The sequence below is a fragment of the Mustela lutreola genome, chromosome 10, assembly GCF_030435805.1.
Source record: "Mustela lutreola isolate mMusLut2 chromosome 10, mMusLut2.pri, whole genome shotgun sequence".
Lineage (NCBI taxonomy): Eukaryota > Metazoa > Chordata > Mammalia > Carnivora > Mustelidae > Mustela > Mustela lutreola.
The window spans coordinates 64,759,934-64,782,808 of NC_081299.1; the positions used below are offsets into that span (position 1 = coordinate 64,759,934).

Genomic DNA, 22,875 nt, shown 5'->3' on the forward strand with positions numbered 1-22,875 from the left:
GCCAGGTCTGCTGAGGCCTAGTTTTCTCATCTATAAAAACATTGTAAGGGCGCCTGGGTGGCTTAGTCAGCTAAGTGTCCGAATCCTGCTTTCAGCTCAGATCATGATCTCAGGATTGTAGGATCGATCCCCATGTCAGGCTCCAGGCTGGGCATGAAACCTGCTTGGGATCCTCTCTCTCTCTCTCCCTCCCTCTCTGCCCCAACCCCCCTTCTCCCTCTTCCCCATTTTAATTAAAATTTTAAAAGGGGGGGAGGGCTTTAGAACAGTACCTGACATAGCTTTATTCTGTTATTGAATGTTCTAACTATTATTAGTAAAGTGCAAGTGAAAGTGGTAATACCACCTACAATTCTAGAGTTATAGTGAGGATTAAATAGTGTATTTTAATAAACATTTCTATTTTTGTATTTATGTAGCATATCTAAAAATAGAAACTCATTGTGTTTAATGAAGAGTCAAATACCCTAAAATTTTTAACATCACAAAGGACTTTCTGATATACATTTAATTTACATCTTTCAAGTATTTCTAAGAAAATAATGAACATAAAGGTCATTCGATTTCATGGAGTAGCAATAACAGAATCCTACCCTGTGTCCATGACCAGTATAACAAAATGATTAGAGTAAGTCAGATTTTAAAAATAAAACAACTTTGTTCTGATAAATGCCTACACTTTTACACAGCATTCTGACTTTAAATTTAATCTAAAGTCTAAAGTTTACTTTCTCTAATTTTTTTTTTTTTTTTTTTTTTTTTACCTTTTTGGAGTATATATATAAGTTTGGTGTTCTGCCTGGGACTGGAATGCCAGCTTTAGTTAGTTTTATGAAATATTTCTGCACTCGGCTAGCAACCTGAGGAAATATGACAAGTCATTTAACATAATCACAAGACATGCAATACCTCAATATTTTTCTAAAATTAAAATATACCTGTGTATCTTAATGAATGCTGACAACTTAAAATTTATCATAAATCTAGAAATAATTTTAAACTGCCAACAAACACAGTTATATTTTAAAATCTAGAGCAAAAAAATCATTAAAGTACAGGAAATATGTTTGACTCCAAAGCCAAATACATATTTTCTACTAATGAATGCTTATGCTCATACCATTAAAAATACATCTATTAACCTCAATGATAATGTGAAAAAAACTGATAAAGATTTCTTTTTTAGAAAGACAAAGAATACTTCCTATATATGTTACAAATCTATCAGCATAGTCTAACCAGAAAGTATACAACTCACTAAACATTCAAGAGACACTAAGTTACATTACATTCTAATGTTTCAGTAATGACTGAAACAGAATTATCTCAAGCGGTTTCAGAAATTTAAAAAAATAAAATAAAAAAATAGAAAACTGTATTACAGCATTGTGTAGCTAAAAAATGATGTAGCAGATTTGATGTCAGCTGCACTATCTTTCACCAAAAAACTATCAAAACCTGCCAAAAATATGGGACCATCTCCTCAATTACCTGTTTGGCTGTCCTATTACCCAGTTCATCTGCTATCTTCTGCCAGCGTCGAGATTCTACTTCTTCAGGAGGGTATTTCAGGAGTAGCTGTTCAAGCTTTTTCTAAGAAACAGAAGACCAAATTTAAGAAAGTTTAATACTGAATGCCATAAATAAATATATTTACATAAATGAATAAATACATTCACACTTCCTTTTCAACTATCTCCCTCCCCAAATTTTGGGGTTAGGTTACTAGAAATCCTCGTAGTAGGAAAAATTTCCATTAAGGAAATTAAGACTTCACAGGAAAAATGAGATTAGAGAATAAATCTATGGAAAACCTTGTAAGATTTTCTATTCACTTAAGTAAAAACACAGTACCCGCCCCAAATTTAATTAATACTTTATACATCTTAATGATTTCCACTGACCATCTTTTCTTGCTAGACTATGTATGGGTTTGCCCCTATAGATTTGACAAAAATATCTAAATTCATTCGGATTTAGACAGAACATTTAAAGGGACTTTTCCCTCCTTTCTACATGTGGTGTTCCATTCAAATATCTGATTTTTAAATTCCTACTTATCCCCTAAATTGTCCCACAGTTCTGAAGATGCAGAATAATCTGGATGCTTGAAATGAATTTCCTAAATTTTCTCATAAACTGCTGAACTCATTATAGCTCTGGAGTTAATCCTTGTATGAAAAAGAGATGTGTCTCAAACCTTACCCATGAATAATCCTAGCCACATGCCAAACCGTAACAGAATACTCTGCCATGGCTTTGTCAGCTTCCCTCCATAATAAAAACAAGAATTCACTTTGACACACTGCTTTATGTGGCCCCAGGTCTTTCTCTCCTTCAAAGCTATATTACGAACACTTTATTCCACCCATTTCACTCTTTTTCAATCCCCTTCCTATAACCCAGACTCCTTCTTTAAAAATCATCCTCAATTCATATATTCTCAGAATCCAAAATTCTTGAAGTGTGGAAAAAAAGTATACAGGTATAAGTTTAATATTTTCAGTTCTTAATTAAGAAGGATCATCTACAACAATATACACTTTAGTCATAATCTGGACTCTAATCTGAACCTTTTTTCTTTAACCTACACAATTTAGAAACATTACCTGTTCTTCAACAGTCCACAGTTGGTTAAATGTTTCAGGTTTGGTATCATCACAAAGGCGTCCTCTTATCATCTGTATATAAAATAGGGCTTTTGTCAAAAATAACAAAGACTACCATTTGATTGTAGCTAACGAAAACACATCTTACATTTTTTTAAAAGATTTTATTTATTTGAGAGAAAGAGAGCACAAGCAGGGAGAGCAGCAGAGGGAGAAGGGAAGAAGGCTCCCTGTTGAGCAAATAGCCCAGTGTGGGGCTCAATCCCAGGACTCTGGGGTCATGACCTGAGCCAAAGGCAGGTCTTAACTAACAAAGCTATCAGACCCCCCCATATCATGGAATTTTTAAAATTAATTTCAAAATATTTTAGTAAATTTATTATTTAATGTGTATTTTAAAATTGTTTACAAAATGTTTTCACCTTCCTTTATTTCACTTGGATTTTATACTCCTAGCAATCCTATAATACAGATGACAGCAACTTCATCTTAAAGAAAAGGAAACGTTACTCTTCCATTCTGAACCCACCCTAACTACTAGTGGCAAGCCAGGACTCAAATTCTGGTTAAAAAACACTGCACAGACCTCTTATTTTTAGGATAAAAGGGTACATGTCACACACTGTAGGGACTATGTTACATGCACTACTCATTTAATCCTCACATAACTCTACAACACAGGTAATATTAATCCCATTTCATACAAAACAAAACTGCAGCTTGGAGGCTTTAATATAAATGCCAACTGACATTCCACAGCTAGTAAGTGGCAGAGCTGGGATTCCAACCCAGATTTCTCTTAACTTCAAAGTTCATGTCCCCACTATCTTCAATGAAAGACTGCTTAAATTTTAAGAATATAAACCAGGAAATGTTAAAATAGTTTGTCTATAGTTCCAATTTTCCTGCTCCAAAGCTTTATATTGTTTACCTGAGGACGACTGTTTGAGCCTTCAGGACCATCACTCAAAGGCAACATAGAATATGAAAGGGACTCTCCATCCTTCTTAGGATCTAAAGGACTTTTTGGTCTGGCAGGTAAACCTACTAAAAAGAAGACCATGTATAGGATTACCAAAGTGAGACTGCCAGATACTTCTCTATTTAAATTCTTACCATGTAATTTCTTACCTTTATCGAAAACTAGCTTAACTCTCCTAGTATGTCTTTTACGATTTTTAAATTCTCTTTCAAAGTTCCCAAGGCTATTGGTATATTGGTCCCATACAATCTCGGGCAACTGAACAACTCTCTGTGGATATGGAAGCCCTATATCAGCCTGGGAGAAAAAAAATAAAGTGACAGTCTGAATTCAATTCAAAATTATCTATTACAGCCGAATTTTCAGAGGACTCCAAATCCAAATTATCATCACCTAGGCATTTCTGTTCACTGTTTGAATCCAACACCCAATTAAGTTAATACAGTCTTAACATTAAAGAGTAAAATGATAGCAAGTAGAAGAAGAATGAATTTGATAAGATATAAGCACTATTTTTAGATATAGCTTTAAAGCTGAACTATATAGAATACTGCACTTTGTAACTAATACACTTAAAACATAAATAACCAAGAGAGGTTTTACCTTTAAGAACAGCATATGAAATGTGTCTGACTGCAAAAGACGAGACTTGACACATAGAACTCATTTTAAATATACCTCCATGTTCATGACTTTTCATAAAACAATTACTTTCACATATATAATTCTTATCACATATACAAAAAATTATGACATCCTGAGTATCAAAACTACACACTGAATCAACTTGGAATTCAGTTACTTAACCAACCATCTTTAGAGATGTCATTAGTTGTCTTAATTACTAAAATCAGATTATAATAAATATCTTTAGATAGGGATCTGGGTTACATAATGGGTTTATATTTTTTGTCAAGAACTCGCAGAATGGTAGGACCTTGAGATCATGACCTGAGCTGAAGGCAGAGGCTTAACTCACTGAGCCACCCAAGCGCCCCTCAGAATTCTTAATTTTTATTTTGCTTATGATATATTATATTATCACCATCATCATAATAATACACAGTTTAGACTGGCTCAACTTTTGCTTAAGACTCTCTTTTAAAATAGTAACAGTAATATCAAAGGATGCGAGTAAGCCTTAAATGTTCCTTGCATTCTACATACCAATACATACCACAAGTTTCCTTAATTTCAATTAGGAGTTTTTAAATGTCCACTTAAACAAACAAATCACATGTCAACAACTTAATTAGTACCGTAAACCTAAAGAAATAAGTAAATTAAGTACATATGGTACCTAATTTACAATGGTTCAATTTAGGATTTTTCAACTTTACAATGGTGCAAAAGTGACACATACAGTAGAAACCATGTTTCAAATTTTGAATTTTGATCTCTTCCCAGGGTAGTGATATGTAGTACAATACTCCGTCGTGCTGCTAGGCAGTAGCAACAAGCCACAGCTCCTGGTTAGTCATGGGATCATAAAGGTAAAAAACCTATACGCTGACAACTACTCTGTACCCATACAACCATCCTTTTTAAAACTTTCAGTGTAGTACTCAATGAATTACATGAGATATTCCACACTTTATTATAAAACAGGCTTTGCCCAACTGGAGGTTAATGTTAAGCGTTCAAAGAACCTTTATGGTGAGCTATAAGCTATGATGTTCAGTAGGTTAGGTGTATTAAATGCATTTTAATTTACGGTATTTTCTACTTAAGACGGGTTTATCAGGACATAACCCATCATTAAGTCAAAATACCTGTATATAACACACACACACACAATGCAAAAATCAAACTTTTAAATTAAGTCCTGGACAAAAATTTCTTTCCAAGGAATGTAAGTCTTTCACAATTACTAAGTATCTGGATTTAATGTAATTGCATACATTTTGGTTAAAAATTGTTAAGAAGGTCAATATCACATCTCTGAGATAAAGTGGAAAGAAATTCAGTTCTAAACTAAACCTGGAAATGGAAAACCAACAAATAACCAACTGCATACCAATCTAGTATAAAAAAGCCTAATTGCATCTTTTTTGCCCAAAGTAAGGTCAAGGTCAGTAAATTTGTTTACTAATAATAACTTTTCTATTATCACCTATTTTAGTGGAATCAATTTTAAGTAACCACTGTAAGTACTGTAATCTTTTTGTACTAGGAATGTTTAATTATGGCAATGTAGATCAATAAACACCTAAGCAGACTCACAGTATAGAGAGGGTATATAGGGTCAAAAAAGTTCAGAAGTTTTAACAAAGCAACTTATAAATTCCATATTCATTATGATATTCAACGCTCTGAAGCATGAAGAGAAAGTAGTGATTGCCAAGTAAATAATATGGCTAGAAAAATGCAAATAATAAATTAATACAACTAAAGGAAACAAAGTCCCCAGGGCTGTTCCCTCAACACCTGGTAGACCACTTTTGTGACTCATTAAAAAATGGTAACTAATAACTACATTGTTACTGTTTTGTTTTTTTAAGGTGAATACGAAGGTTCTTTTTTATAATTTCTCAGTATTAATGTTTTCACACAATGCTGATTAATATTTTGCTTCTCAAATTTATTAAATTAGTGAATGCCTAATTCAAGATACATACTACAGTATAAATACGCATTTGCATTACCCACAAAAAAGTTATAAAAACATGAATCACTTTCAAATGGTTAACTGTTAAATACAAAAGTTCTGTTTTAAGGAAAAAAGAAAAAAGGAATTTTTACACCAAAGTAAAGAACATTACAGAATTAAGTAAAATTTATACTTCCTCCTCATGGACTTGGCAACCTTAAAGACATTTAAAATAGTTTTCATTTTTATCACCAATGTTTTTTATCATGCTATATGGAAAATTACAAAAGTACCTCAAAACTTAAGCAGTGAATAAATCCTGAAGTATATTTTCTTTTTGCCTTGAAGTCAGTAAAGAAGGAAAACCCTCTTTTCGTTTTTACCAGAGACGGGAAAGGTAATAGGAAAAGATCCTAAAAATGGCTAGGGAATGGAACATCAAGTTCCTAATATAAATATCCAATTAAACCTCCCAGCTATTTTCATTAGAGTATATTTTGTGGGGTGGGGGGTGGTGCTTAGGAAAGGCAATATCCTTCCTTCAGTAGTACGGTTAGTAGTAGAAGGGAAAAAAATTAAACATTTAAAAAAGTGTATATCCATATTAAAAGAAAAATCAAGTTATTACCAAATATATCTTAATAAATCTTAGAAAGTGCTCAATATATACCTTCTTCTGGAGTTTCTCCACAAATCCAATGGGATTTTTTAGTGCTTCTTTCTGATGTTTGCCTAAACTTTCAAGGTCCTGGACTGCTTGAGAACGCTGAGCTTCAAGTACAGCAATCGTCTGTAACAGTCTCTGATAACTACAGAGACAAAGAAAAATACCTCACTAAAATTTTCTAGTAACAACAATAAATAAAAACTGAGTTCAAGCCATGATCTACTATTAAGCCACACAGTCTTTTTAAAGTTACCTGAAAGAGTTTAGTAAAACATATTACTGGGAATAAATGAGGTCTTCCTGAGTTACGAAGTACCTAGTTAGAAAATATCAGTTAGAGAAAGCAAAGCCTTTTTTCCCCATCTTAAGTTTTTAACTCTTGAACCTGAACAAGTACAGAAAATAAGAGGGTAGCCTGACTTTCCAACAAGTCATTAAGAAACTGCTAAGTAAAAAATAAAATTGTAAGGTTTTAGCACTAGGAGGGATCTGCAAATTCAGCCCTTCTGTTGTACTTTGTTGTAATAAGGAATCTGAGGTACATTTTCTTGCCCAGACTTAAACAAACTGTCAAATAATTAAGACATGATTTCAGGTGTGATGGTTCTCATTTGCTCTTTCTATTATATTTCCACTCTACAGGACATTTACTTTCCAAGCAGTTCTTAAGTACTGAACATTTTTAACAGAGAAAAGCCTTAAAGATACTTACTTACTCCCTACCTGCGAAGATCTGCTTAGCACAACACAAAATTTTACCCACACAAACCTGCTATTTGTCATTATCTTTAATTCTCTTTATCTCTCTCTTTTGGTTCAAATTGCCCTGCCTCTCTGACTAATGTCTGTTTTCACAAATATAATACACATACAGAAATATGTTTGCCCTGAAGTCCTCAATGTTCAAATACACTTTGCAAGAAGAATAAAAAGTCACTCCAAGTTCACTTCAAAGTAAGTGGTTAAGTCCTTAACATATAGATAAAGCACAATTTTTCTTTACACCTTGAAATAAATTTCAATGCCTTTCCCAACTAGACTGTAAACTCCATAATGGCAAACACATCTAAGAAGTTCAGTTTTGTTTATCCAGTGTGCAGCATACTTCCCAGCATAGAGATGATCAATAAATTATTTCTGAATGAACAAATAATAGACATGTCTTATGCAGTCAAAAAGAATACTGAATCTTCTAAGTTCAGAAGTCAGCAAAGTAGAACTTTCCAAGGTAAAAACAATGCAATTTTGAGGTTCACAGCCACGGCACAATTGCACCATAGCATTCTCTATCAGGACACTTTGCCAGCTCCCTGCTTAAAACATACTTATTCTTGCTCTTGAAATGTTTATAATAATTAAAGTAAAAACTAGTAACACTAAAGGGTAAGACTCTTCTCAAGCTAGAGACACTTCATTTAAAAGTTAGAGCAGAACTGGAAAGCAGGAACCATACCAAGTCACTCCTGGGTAAGTGACAGAGGTCAGGTCTAAACCCACTTCCATGAATCCCCCATCTGTGAGGTGTATGGAGTGCAGAGTCCCTGTCTGTGCTGGCTGTTCCCATGAGGCAGGCTCACCGAGACACAATCTTAGCATGACGGTAGTGAGCTAAGTACCAGAACCTATCCTCTCTACAATACTCTTAACTGTCGTACTTCACCTCCAGAACTCCTTCTCCACTAGCTGAATAACCAAAGACTTCTCACGGTGTCTTTATGACTGATCTCTGTTTTAAGCAAGATTTACATACTTCTATATCATTAATATGAAAATGACTATGAGTCTATTAAACTTCCAGCAAACTTCTGAAAGCACAATTAAGGAACATGTAAGAACAGAGTTACGGAAAAAATAAGCACAGGCTTGAAAAAAGTGCTATAGTCAGTTGTTGATGCTGGGAAGAAAGGCCTCTCTCTGAAACCAATAAACTGTAACAATTTTTACTGTACTTAAATTATTTCAACAGAGATGACAAAATAGAACTCTTCAAACTCTATTTGCTTCTCTTTAATCAAGATAAATGATTAACAAATTGAAATTCCTATATAAACACTGTAAAGTCCAGAATAAGCAAAAAGACTGTAAGAAAGTGGTAAACTCGAATCTTCCAGACCAGCTAATTTGAATTATTTGAGTACTCTTTTGAGTCCTCAGAGATTTTACCAGTAAGATTACCACATATATTCCTACGCAGAAATGGAAGGAATCATACAAAACTAGGAAAAAAAACAATATGATACAGACAATTCTATTTTCAATCCCACCCACCCATCCACTTCACCTCCAAACGCAAACTACTAAAAACTGATCCAGACATCAACCAAGACAAGGCTCATTTGTTCGTTAATTTGATAATTATTTACTAAGAGAATAAGGTACTATCCTTAAAGCTTTGGTAACTATCAAAACAAATCACGCATGGACTTAGGTATAACAGGGGAGCTACAACTACACCAGAGAAGGAGAAAACTGTATGGAAGCGAATGGATAGGACTGGACTTCTTGCTGGGGTTAGAGGATGGGTATGTGTGGTGTATCATCCTAGCCTGCTTTTTTGTATATTTGAAATTCTCTACAGTGAATTAAAAAAAGAAAAACTTTAATTCAAATTAATGGAGGGATTAAACACTATACTTTTCCTAGGCTGGTCATATCACACCTGCTATTATATTTAGCTCTGCTTTAAGAGAGAGAGACAGGTTCATGAAAAGACAAGGTAGATGAGAAAGAATGTAGTAAGAAATAACAACAGTGTCAAACATTTGCTGAATGTATAGACTATAAGCCAGACGTTATATATCTTAAGTATGATAACATAGCTCTCACTATAAACTTACAAGATAGGTACCATTATCACTATTATACAAATAAGGAAACCAAGGCAGATTAAGTAATTTGTCAAGATCACACCAGCCATTTATTGTGGAGATGTGATGTGAGGAATGGTTAAGACTCTGAGAATTTTTAACCTAAAAAATTAAAACTTCTAATAGAACTTTGTTTCCATCTTTCTTTATTTAACACATGGCTACATAGAAAAGGAAACAGACTTTTACAGGCTATAAAGAGTCAAACCAGAATCAAATTGTGATAAAGGTACAATATGAAGAAAAACACTGTCTCAGTAGAAACCAATAAAAAATGCAGTAGAGGGACGCCTGGGTGGCTCAGTTGGTTAAGCAGCTGCCTTCGGCTTAGGTCATGATCCCAGCGTCCTGGGATCGAGTCCCACATCGGGCTCCTTGCTTGGCAGGGAGCCTGCTTCTCCCTCTGCCTCTGCCTGCCACTCTGTCTGCCTGTGCTTGCTCTCGCTTCTCTCTCTATGACAAATAAATAAATAAAATCTTAAAAAAAAAAAAATGCAGTAGAGCACCCAATCACTACAGATGTTCATACAGATATTTAAAGGAAATTCAAGCACTAAAAATACTGCAACTCTTTAATTGCAGCAAAACTTGCTACTTTCACAATTTTGCTACTCATTCAACCAAGTAATCTATAGAATGATTTTTTAAATGTATATATATTTGTGTGAACACAAGTATAATTACAGCGTTCCCCCAAGGACAACTCTATATTAAATCTATCAAGAATTATTTGTAATCCATTTCTAGACTAAATCCACTGCTACAAATAGTAGGCTTACCTGTGGCAAAGGATTATTAATTTTATTGTTTCAGGTCTTCAACATAAAATAAGACAAGTTTAGCTTTTGTACTGTGGAATTATATTTTACTAAAATATAAATACTCTTCAAGGCTACATCTAAGTTATATTCATTACCCTTCATTCTCCAAGTCCTCTTGAATTCTTTATTCACATATGTGAACATAAAACATTTATATATGGGCACTTGAGTGGCCCAGTCAGTTAAGCGTTAACTCTTGATTTTGGCTCAGGTCACGATCTTAGGGTTGCAACATCAAGCCGCACGCTGCAGGAAGTCTGCTTAAGACACTGTCTCTCCCTCTGTCCCTCCCTCTTGCTCTCTTACTCGAAAATAAATAAGTCTTGGGGCACCTGGGTGGCTCAGTGGGTAAAGCCTCTGCCTTTGGCTCAGGTCATGATCTCAGGGTCCTTGGATAGAGCCTGGCATAGGACTCTCTGCTCAGCGGGGAGCCTGCTTCCCCTCCTTCTCTCTGCCTGCCTCTCTGCCTACTTGTGATCTCTTCTCTCTCTCTGTGTGTCAAATAAATACATATAATCTTTTAATAAATAAATAAATAAATAAGTCTTAAAAAGCAAAACATAACAAAACTAGCCTAGGGGCACCTGGGTGGCTTGGTGGGTCATGTGGGTTTAGGTGCCACTCATCAGGCTCCATGCCGGGCCTACTTAAAAATTAAAAAATAAAAATAAAAACAAAATAAAGACAACTATTCTAAATCAGAGGGGCTACAACCTTTAGCCTGTTTCTATAAATAACGTGTTTGCATATTTATTTACTTATTTTGAGAGAGAGAGAGAGACAACTGGGGGAGAGGGCGAGAGAATCTTAAGCAGGCTCCACAACCAGTGTGGAGCCCAACATGCGGCTCGCCCCTGACCCCCTCTATAAATAAAGTTTTATTAGAACATAACCACACTCATCTGTTTACATAATGTCTATGGCGGCTTTCTAACTATAATACAGACTGCAGTCGTTGCAAAGTGCAATTGATTCCCAAAGCCAAAAATATTTACTATCTGACCGTTTAAGAAAAAGTCTGCTAGGCTGTGCTCTAGATTAAAGATACAGGGACATAACAACAAAGTATAACGTATAATCATGAAACAGGTCCCACGGCGGGGGGGGGGGGGGGGATAAACACTTTGGAGATTTTTCTGGGTATAGATGGAAAAATATAAATACAGATTGTGGGTTATACCATTTTATTCTATCAATGCCGGACCACTGGGGTATAATAAAGTTCTTAAGATTATACAAGAGAATATTCTTTTTTTTTTTTTTTAATTTACTTATTTGAGAGAGAGTACAGAGAGAGAGAGAGAGAGCAGGAGAGAAACAGAGAGAAAGAGCATGAGGGGGTGGGAAGAGGAGAGGGAGAAGCAGGCTCCCCACTGAGCAGGGAACCCGATGCAGAGCTCAATCCCAGGATCCTGGGATCATGACTCGAGCTGAAGGCAGACACTTAACTGGCCGAGCCACCCAGGTGCCCCGAAGAATATTCTTCTTTTTAGGAGATTTATACTCAAGTAAAGGATCATGAGTCTACAATATACTTTTAAATGTCACAGCTTGAAAAAAAAAAGTATATGGAATGGGAAGGAAGATGAGGGAAAAGGGAGAGAAGGAGAAAATATTTAAAAATGTGGGGCGCCTGGGTGGCTCAGTGGGTTAAGCCACTGCCTTCGGCTCAGGTCATGATCTCAGGGTACTGGGACTGAGTCCCGCATCGGGCTTTCTGCTCCGCGGGGAGCCTGCTTCCCTCTCTCTCTCTCTGCCTGCCTCTCTGCCTACTTGTGATCTCTGTCTGTCAAATAAATAAATTAAAAAAATAAAATAAAACCTTTAAAAATGTTAACAACTGATGAATTTAGCTGAAGGGGATACAGATGGCTATCATACTATTCTTCTAGACTTTTAACATTTATAATTTCCTAAATAAAAACCAAATAATGAAGAAGCAATTCATTACATTCTGCTGCTGATAAAGAATAGTTTGATTTAAAAAAATAGTTTGATTATCCTATGAACACTGAACTTAATTAAATAACACTGAAAAAAACTAGAGGAAAGCAACATAAAAATAAATGTATTCAGGGACGCCTGGTGGCTCAGTGAGTTAAGTATCCCACTCTTGACTTTGGCTCAGGTCGTGATCTGAGTCATGAGATGGAGCGCCATGTCATGCTCCATGCTCAGCACAGCATGGAGAGTCTCTATCCCCCTTTCCCTCTGCTTCTCTCTCCTCACCCAGTGCTCTCTCTCAAATAAATACTGAAAAACTTTAAAAAATATTCATTTAACTATACTGTACAAAGAAAAGGGAAAGGAGTATAGAAAAACTTCTAAGCTAACTAGTATGCTTTCACATGTGTGTACATGTGAAATGCACACATGTACACACTGGTGACCAGGAGGAACTAAGAGGAAAAAAGAGCAAGACATATGCTGGATATAATTTTCAACAGGATAAAACTATATAAAGTGAACTGGTTCTCAGGAATAACAATCAGAAAATTTTAAGCAATAACAAATTCTATCCTAACACAATTTACCAGTATAAAATTTGGGGGGAAAATGCTTCAAATTACTCTATACCATCATTTCAATCATGTATGGCATTTCTACTTTCAGCAAAATACTGAGCTTAATTTATACATGACTGAAATAAATTATTTTGGTATCAGCAGAACTTATGTATTTTAAAATTATCTATTTAGTAAACAAAAGCTGTGTATGATACTATTTCTGCCTTCATGAAGGGTTTCAAACACTGAAAGTGTAGAACAGCAAAAATTCAATAATTCATAAATGATTTCTCATTTACTGTGAAAATCTGAAAGTCATTAGAAGATGATCAAAAAACCTCTTATGATATTCTGTGTTAAGAGAGAAACTAACACCTCAGCTTCTGATAATATGCCTTTCCAGGTATAATCATCAATTCTGTATTGAAAATAACTAAAAATGCTGAATTAAAGACAAGAAAAAAAAATGTACCTGTTTATTTTAATATCGTGGAAAAACTGGTAAGATACTAAGACTTTTTATTAACAGGCCAAAATCTAAGTGAAGGCATAACTGGACCATGTAAGTCTAGGCTCAATTTTCTGTACTTCACTTGCCCAGAAAACAGAAGACAAAGCCACTGAGGTAGGCAGATGAATAGGAGATGCTCTACCTTCAGGCTTCTGTACCTTTCACTCCCAACCCATAGAAGAGCTGCTTTGGGACTGAGAAAAGGAGCAGATAAAAATTTCAACCACAAAAAGCTGATACCACAAGACAGTCCAAATCATATTACCTGGGTGGCCTTAAACAGCAAAAGCCATGAGTAAAGTTTAAAGCAGGGCTTCTGGACTAATGCACACACACCCATCCCACACCGAGATACCCACAGAAGCAAATACAATTTTATCTGGAAAAATACATACTCATCTTAGGCCTCAAGGATAACCCATAAAGAATTTTCCAAAGAAAGTAAAGAGCTCCTATTTAAAAATTACCAAGCATACAAAAAAGCAAGACAGAGAGTAATAAAAGACAGGTTTGAAAACAGCTACAAGGAACAGGAAACTACAAAAACAGACTAAGGTGCTTTGAAAAGGAAGCAAATTCAAATTTTTTAAATATGATAATTAAAACTAAAAGCTCAATGGGGATAAATTTTCTCTTTCAGAAATTTCAGGCAAATTCACTAAAGACAAGCTGGAAAAACTACTTAAAAGCTCTTATGCTAAGTGAAGTAAGTCAAGCAGAGAGAGTCAATTATCATATGGTTTCACTTATTTGTGGAGCATAACAAATAACATGGAGGACATGGGGAGATGGAGAGGAGAAGAGAGCTGAGGGAAATTGGAAGGGGAGGTGAACCATGAGAGACTATAGACTCTGAAAAACAACCTGAGGGTCTTGAAGGGGCGGGGGTGGGAGGTTGGGGGAACAAGGTGGTGGGTATTAGGGAGGGCATGTATTGCATGGAGCACTGGGTGTGGTGCAAAAAAAAAAAAAAAAACAATGAATACGCTGTTACACTAAAAAGAAATCTAATAAATAAATAAATAAATAAATAAAAGCTCTTAAAAGTGGTAAAGAGCTAACAGAATCATGAGATGGTACCAAATTAAGATCCATGATAAGGGGCGCCTGGGTGGCTCAGTGGGTTAAAGCCTCTGCCTTCGGCTCAGGTCATGATCTCAGGGTTCTGGGATCGACTCCCGCATCGTGCTCTCTGCTCAGCAGGGAGCCTGCTTCCTCCTCTCTCTCTCTCTGCCTTCCTCTCTGCCTACTTGTGATCTCTCTCTGTCAAATAAATAAATAAAATCTTTAAAAAAAAAAAAAAAAAAGATCCATGATAAGATGAAAACCAGAAAGTTAAAACATGTCTGGGGGCACTTTTGCCCTGGAGCAATTTATTGATCCAGAAGAGGAAGCTGAGCAGTGCTTCTGATAGCTTAAAATGACAGAAGATCAAAACTGGACTGTAGAGCCAGACTACACCCTAGGAGTAAGAGTGAGAAGGAAGTAAACTGCCCTCTCACAATGGACTAGTATATCTCAGTTCGTAACTAACTAGTAAGGCTGAAAACTTATATACTCCAAGACCCAGACATCCCATATGTAGTATGTAGTAACCTCAAGAAACTCCTGAATATACAGTGGCATGTATTTACTACAGTCTTAGTCATGATAATCCAAAACCAGCAATAACCCAAATGTCCACCTAAGAAAACAGATAAACCGTGGTATAGGTATACAATGGAATATTATACAGTAATGAAAATGACCATACATCTATGTGTACCAATTCAGATGAATATCAGAAATGTAATATATCACAAGAGAGTATAAGCAGTGTGGTTCAAAAACTAAACTTTCTTATTTAGGGATACACATGTAAATGGTAAAACCTTTTAAAAGGGCAAAGAAGGATTTTCATGAAAGTAAGAAAAGTAAGGAAATGTAACTAAGGAACTAACAAAGGAGAACTTCTGGAGTACTATTCATATTGCATATCACAACCTGGATTGTGGTTAAACAATTATAGGCTGTTTTATTTCACAGTTACTCTGTACCTGCATGTATTTCTTTAGTATTATATGCATGAGATATTGCACATTTTTTTAAATGGGAAAGCTTTCTAGGAAGAAAATGTTATAGAGAGAACATTTATACTTTTAGAACTTTATTTAAGATTCACAGAGGAGTCCAGGATCAAGTTCCAGCTCTATCAGCAACTAACTATGGGAGCTTATTCAAGCCATTAAACCTTGGGCCTTGGACTCCTCAGCTACAAAATGAGAAGAATGGATCAGATAAGTAGTTGCAAAAGCTCTTTTCAAAGTGAAAAATTCTAGGATTATAAGCCATATGTTCAATTCTGGTCACTCACTATAAAATGCTAAGTGAAATAAGTCAGATAAAGACATATACCATATGCTTCCATTCATATGTGGAATTTAAGAAACAAAACAAATGTGCAAAGGAATAAAAGAGAGACAGACAGACATTCCAAGAAACAGACTCATAACTCTAATACAAAACAAACTGATGGTTACCAGAGGGGAGGTGGGTCGTGGGTGGATGCATGAAAATGGGTGATAGGGATTAAGGAGTACACTTGTGATGAGCATGAGTAATGTACAGAATTGTTGAATCACAATATTGTATACCTGAAACTAATGTAACACTGAATGTTAACTACACTGGAATTAAAATAAAAATACAAAAAAAAAAAAAAATCCTGGTCACTCATTATCAGGGATGGACTCACTTAATATTGTATACATTTTAATACAGCATTGTCACTGTTTTCTTCAACATTGTATTTGAGACCTGAGTTTATGTATGTATGCTCTGCCCATATTAATATGTATGCCAAGTAACTGCTCTCAGAGGGGAAAGTTATTTAAAAAGATCTAAGGGAGGGGTGCCTAGATGGCTCAGTCGGTTGGGCAGCTGCCTTTGGCTAAGGTCATGATCCCGGGGTCCTGGGATCGAGCCCTGCATTGGGCTCCCTGCTCAGCGGGGAGCCTGCTTCTCCTTCTCTGCTGTTACCCCCACTTGTGCTCTCTCGCTTACACACACTCTCTCTCAAATAAACAAACAAAATATTTTTAAAAAAGAAAAAGCTCTAAAGGATAAGTGTCTCCTGCTTCACAATGTCTACTCATGATATATTACTGGCTTTACTCTGCAGTGGTTACTTCTAAAATGAAACTATGTAAAAATATAATGGCTTTGGTTTATAAAGAAATTGGCTGTTCTGGCTGTAGGTCAATGAATAGTGTATTTCTTGAAGGCAAGAATCTTACGGTGCACCTATCCCACTAGTTTTTAAGTATGTCTTATCTCATTTATTGTATTTTATATTGTGCAATCCTTGAGAGGAAGGCCATTTTTCTACTTCTTGTACTATTCTATAGCACAGTAAGATTCAAGAGACACAGAAAGTGCTCATAAAAATGAGAACAAAACCATGAAAGAATATATGAATAACTGAATAGTTATTTAGGTGAGTTCTCAGCAGTTACATGACTGTATATAGAACACTATTATAATGGTATGTATGTTCTTGTAAGTTTTTTAGGTATGCTAAAGATACATAAAGCCTTGGTCCTTTTCCATATATAAAACTTAGAGGGACAGATAAAAGACATACTTACCAAATTTATGGATGACATGAAGTTGAGAAGGTTAGCAAATACTGTAGATGAAAAAAATCAGGATTAAAAAATAACAAGCAAGCTAGAATACTAGACAAGATGAAATTCAACCACATAAACAAAAAAATGGTTAGGGGCGCCTGGGTGGCTCAGTGGGTTAAAGCCTCTGCCTTCAGCTCAGGTCATGATCCAGGGTCCTGGGATCGAGCCCCACATTGGGCTCTCTGCTCAGCAGGGAGCCTGCTTCCTCCTCTCTCTCTACCTGCCTCTCTGTCCTATTTGTGATCTCTGTCTATCAAATAAATAAATAAAATATTTTTAAAAAATGGTTGAACTACAAAGCAGTCAAACAAGTACAAGATGGCATGAACTTGCCTTAAGAGACACAGAAAACTGTGAGCCCCCCAACTGATCCTAAGTTCAATTATGATGTTAAAGTCTGAAGTAGCTGCTCAAAAACACGTAACACTAGCTTAAACTTGTATGAAACCAAACACTTTACCAAGTATGCTCACTGTATATATAGCACTATGTCAGCCATTCTGAAGGAAGGATACAAGTATAATCAACATGCAATCCTACATCATGATCATTATAATTAAGGTAAGACAGTGTGCACGTGTATACTGGTAGTTGCTCATTTAAATACTGAAAGACAAAGCAGCTTATAAAATTTCTACTCAATTCCCAACATCAACAAAAATTATAATGATTAATATACTGTAAGAGGAAAACATACATAAAATTTGACCATGTTATAAACAAAGTGATCATTCCTGGGAGACACAAACACTATTTCATAGAAGAAGTAAAAACCAAGTAAACACTGAAAATTTGTGTATTTCAATATAAAAGAAGGTTAAGATATTCCAGGTAGAACAGTGCAAGGAAAACACAAAGGCAGGTTAAGTGTGACACACACTGAAACAACTTATTGAAGTAACAGCGATAGTCCAGAGAAAATACACGAGGGGAGTTAAGAACACAAAATAAAAATCTTTAAATGAAAGAACTATAGATCCAACAGGACCAAGAAATACGGGTTCTAGTCCCATTCTGAGAAGATCAAATAGATCAGCCTATCAGGCCTTCAGTCTCCTCTTCTACAAAATAAAAGAGTCTCTAACATCACTTTCCATTTCCAGAATTCCTGGAGATAGAGCTTGAGCACCTATTTTTAAAAACAAAAACTCCACAGACAATTCTGAAACATGTCCTTCATAAATAAATACCACTCTAATGCAACAGAGAGCAGTTGCCAAGTTTTGAACGATGATGATTTAAGAAAATCTTTGTATTTGGAAGGCTAATATGGCTGCAATGTGTTAACATAAATTTGAGAAAATGACAAAAGAAAGCAATGTAGCCAATGTGTAAGATTACATTCTGAACAACATATTTAACACTGAAGTATACTCAAAAGTTGTTAACCAGGAGCACCTGGGTGGCTCAGTGGGTTAAGTTGCTGCCTTCGGCTCAAGTCATGATCTCAGGGTCCTGGGATCGAGTCCCGCATCGGGCTCTCTGCTCAGCAGGGAGCCTGCTTCCCTCTCTCTCTCTCTGCCTGCCTCTCTGCCTACTTGTGATCTTTCTCTGTCAAATAAATAAATTAAAATCTTAAAAAAAAAAGTTGTTAACCAGCTAGGGTTCTGAAAAGCAGAAAAGTTAAAAGAATTGTAGATGATCCAAGAGAACCTATTAAAACTGTCTTTAAGATATGAAAGTTTGCTATACAGAAAAAGGAAGAGATATAGTTCAAGTTACCTCAAAGTCAAACTCACATCACTGAGCAGTTGTTCTAGAGAAGAATCTGAGGCTCAATAAAAGCAAAGATTTCATGAAGCAGTGAGTTCTCTGTCAATATTAAGTTCAAACAGATATCGAATGACCACCATTCAAAGGATACAGTAGAAGTGTCATATTAGGTGGAAATCTGGATGAGACTTAAACCAAGGTCATTCCAAGACCAAGTTTCTAAGGATACTAGAAAAGAGCATTTAAAAATTAAATTCCTTCAGTTTAAAAAGGCTATATATTATTATTTCAATTATATGACATTTTATAAAAGATAAAACTACAAGGGAAGTAAAAAGTTCAGAAGCTGAGGGGAAGACAGGAGGGTTGAACATGACAGACACAAAGGTGATGTTTTTATACTCATGAAATTATTCTAAATAATACTGAAATCTTGGATGCATACATTATGCATCTGTCAAAACCATAAACCTTTAAAGGCAAAAAAGTGAACCATTATGCAAATTTTAAAAAATCATTTAGAAGGTCAGGGCATCCTAGGAAGAAATATAAACTGATGGAAGATCTAACTGTATTATAAATCTCACTGAGGGGTAAAAAGGAAAACGTCCTGACCTAGGTAGCTTCAGAGATGCATGGCATTGCTAACACTAAAGGCAATATTCTAACTGATGTAGTTATAACATATTCTAACTGATGTAGTTATTTCCCAGAGTTAACAATTCTAATACTACTATATACTTATACTGGAATTAAACAAATAAATGGTGATAGATGACCAAGTTGGCCAGTGCTGGACTCGGAATTTATAGATGAATAAGGGGAGGAGCTAGAATGATCCAGAGGTTAATATAAGGGATTAGAGATAAAGTCAAAATATGAACTCAGGTTTAGCTTATTAGAGATGCAGATGATTATATACAAAATATTTATGGAGGGGAAAAATATTTATGGAGGGGAGCCCAGGTGGCTCAGTCGGTTAGGTGTCTGCCTTTAGCTCATGATCCCAGAGTCCTGGGATCGACCTCTGTGCTTGGCTCCCTGCTCAGTGGGGAGCCTGCTACTGCCTCTCCCTCTACTTATGCTCTCTTATTCTCTCTCAAATAAAATTTTAAAAAAATTTATGGATATGTGTACATACAGAGGTTAGTACACACACACACACACCCCAAAAATACACCACCTTGATGGAACATAGGAGCCAAGAGAGAAGTTCGCAATGGCCAAAGCCAGAACAATTTGAGCAACAAAATAAAATAGGACTAAATTATAACCCAAGGTATAAAAATAAATATTTGAGTCCATACTGACATAAATAATTGAATGACAAAAGAACAATCTCCCAAGCAGAATTCCAAATAATTTATGTAGACACTCTGCCCTCAAGGAAAGAGAACCTAACTCCCCAATCCTGTGTGTACTGCACTGAGTAACTTCTTTCCAAAATACAGTATGGAAAGGGTGAGGAAAAAAGAATACAATGGAGGAACCTGATAAATACTACCTCAGCCGAGTAATCAAGTCAACATCAATGGCACTACATCATAGAAATAGCATCATAGAAATAGTAACATTCCCTCAGTATGATGTGATAAAAATGGCACTTTACTTCTGTGTTCTTCTTCCCCACACCTTCAACCCCAGCCTAATCATGAGGAAAACATCAGACAAATTCCAGTAAAGGAATATTAATACCTGACCAGTATCCCTCAAAACTGCCTATATCATCAACAAGGAAAGTCTGAGATGGCCAGTCAAGAGAAGCCTCAGGAGACATGATAATTAAATCTAATTGGTATCCTAGATGGGATTTCAGAACAGAAAAAAGATAATGGGTAAAAACTAATAAAGTACAGGGTTTAGATGATAATGTATTAATACTGCTTAGTTATAACTAATATCGTACAAAAATATTAAAAATAGGGGAAATAGGGGAAAAGAGGTAGGGTATGTAAGGGAATTCTGTAATATAGTCTTGATTTTTCTGTAAATCCAAAACTGTTCTTTAAAATACTATTTTTTTTAAAAGAGAGAGAGAGTTTGCACCTATCAGAGAGCAGTCAGGGTGGCGGGGTGGGGGTGGGGTGGAAAAGGGCAAAGGGAGAGAATCTTAAGCAGGCTCCACAAACTACATTCCACGACCCTAAGATCATGACCAGAACCAAAATTAAGACTCAGATGCTTAGATGACTAACCCACCCAGGAGCCCCTTAAAATAAAACTTAAAAAAACAAAACTTTAATAAAACATTTTTAAAAAATAAAATAAAATAATTAAATTAAAATAAATCTTGTAGGGGTGCCAGTTGGCACAGTCAGTTAAGTGTCCAACTCTTGGTTTGGGCTCTGGTGGTGATCTCAGGGTCATGAGATTGTGCCCTGCACTGGGCTCTAGGCTCAGTGCAGAATCTTCTTGAGACTCTTGCCCTCTCCCTCTGCTCCTATTCACCCCCCAGGTTCTTGCTCTCCTGTCCCCCCTCTAAAATAAATAAAAATTTTGGAAGATTTTATTTGAGACCATGAGATACAGAGAAAGAGAGAGAGAGATCACGAACAGGGTGACAGGGAGAAAGAGTAGCAGACTCCCTGCTGAGCAGAGGCTAATGGGGGCTGGATCCCAGGACTCCGGATCATGACCCAAGCTGAAGGCAGACGCTTAACCAACTAGGCCACCTACACATCCCTAAATAAATATATTTTAAAAATCAATCAACCAATCTTACAATCTTTCCTGTAGCCACTACTGCTCTGCTGTCTTAGAATAGCAAAAGGGTTAAATATTTATTTTAGGCATATAATAAGTTGAAACATAAGAATTTAAGAGAGCCTATCTAATTACATTAAAAAATTTATGCTAGCAAATTTATTGTCATTTACTCCTGGTTAAACTTTATCACATTGAATAATCACTCTAAAGGTTCTAGAATGCACCAGTTTATAAATAATTCTCAGCTGTTCTCTCTGTTCAATACGAAAACCTGTTCAAAACATCTTTCTAGATATTATCTCTATTCTGCTTTAAAGTGGTAACTGCTAGGGGTGCCTGCATGGCTCAGTTAAGTGTCTGCCTTCGGCTCAGGTCATGATCCCAGGGTCCTGACATCAAACTCCACATCAGGCTCCCTGCTCAGTGGTGCGTCTGCATCTCTCTCTCTCTGCCACTCCCCTTGCTTGCACTCTCTCTCTCTCCCACTCTTTCTGTTAACAAAATAGAATCTTTGGGAGCACCTGGGTGGCTCAGTGGGTTAAGCCTCTGCCTCTAGCTCGGGTCATGATCCCAGTGTCCTGGACCAAGCCCCACATTGGGCTCCCTCCTCCTCTCTCTGCCTGCCTCTCTACTTGTTATCTCTCTTTCTCTCTCTCTCTGTCAAATAAATAAATAAAATATTTAACATAAATTAAAATTAAATTAAATTAAAAAATAGAATCTTTAATAACATAAATAAATAAATAACTGCTAGGGCATTTCAAATATAAAATCTCTGTCAGGGCACCTGGGTGGCTCAGTGGGTTAAGCCTTGCCTCCGGCTCAGGTCATGATCTTAGGGTCCTGGGATAGAGCCCGGCATCGGGCTCTCTGCACAGTGGAGAGCCTGCTTCCCCCTACCCACCCGCCACTCTGCCTACCTTTCTGCCTACTTGTGATCTCTTTCTCCTGTCAAATAAATAAATAAAATAAAAACTTTTAAAAAATATATAAAATCTTTGTCAAATAAATGTAACCTCCAGACCTTTTATGGTTACCCACCTTAAGTCACTAAGCACAATCCTAGTCTTTTAACTTTAGTGCTTCAACACAGTAGTGACATTAAAATGTATACCACAATGCCTGGCATGACAATATACTCCTAAAAAATACATTCTGTTGAGGAGGCTGGGTGAGGGGAAGAGGAAGAAAAGGTTAAGGACAACAGTTTCTTCCATTTAGTATGATACATCTT

The 22,875-nt window shown here is 36.0% G+C and overlaps 1 protein-coding gene across 8 annotated transcripts in view; it reads right to left on the reverse strand.

Moving 5' to 3' along the window:
• Positions 1–22,875, reverse strand: part of ZZZ3 (zinc finger ZZ-type containing 3) — a 120,327-nt gene that overhangs the window by 12,084 nt on the left and 85,368 nt on the right. For 7 of the 8 annotated variants that reach the window (XM_059137804.1, XM_059137798.1, XM_059137801.1 and 4 more), the window contains 6 exons: positions 6,852–6,990; positions 3,741–3,888; positions 3,541–3,656; positions 2,610–2,681; positions 1,492–1,593; positions 765–860 (listed from right to left, as the gene is read on the reverse strand). In XM_059137804.1, coding sequence (XP_058993787.1) covers positions 765–860; positions 1,492–1,593; positions 2,610–2,681; positions 3,541–3,656; positions 3,741–3,888; positions 6,852–6,990 — 673 coding nt within the window. The remainder of the gene's footprint in view (positions 1–764; positions 861–1,491; positions 1,594–2,609; positions 2,682–3,540; positions 3,657–3,740; positions 3,889–6,851; positions 6,991–22,875) is intronic. The other variant, XM_059137803.1, reaches the window with a different exon arrangement.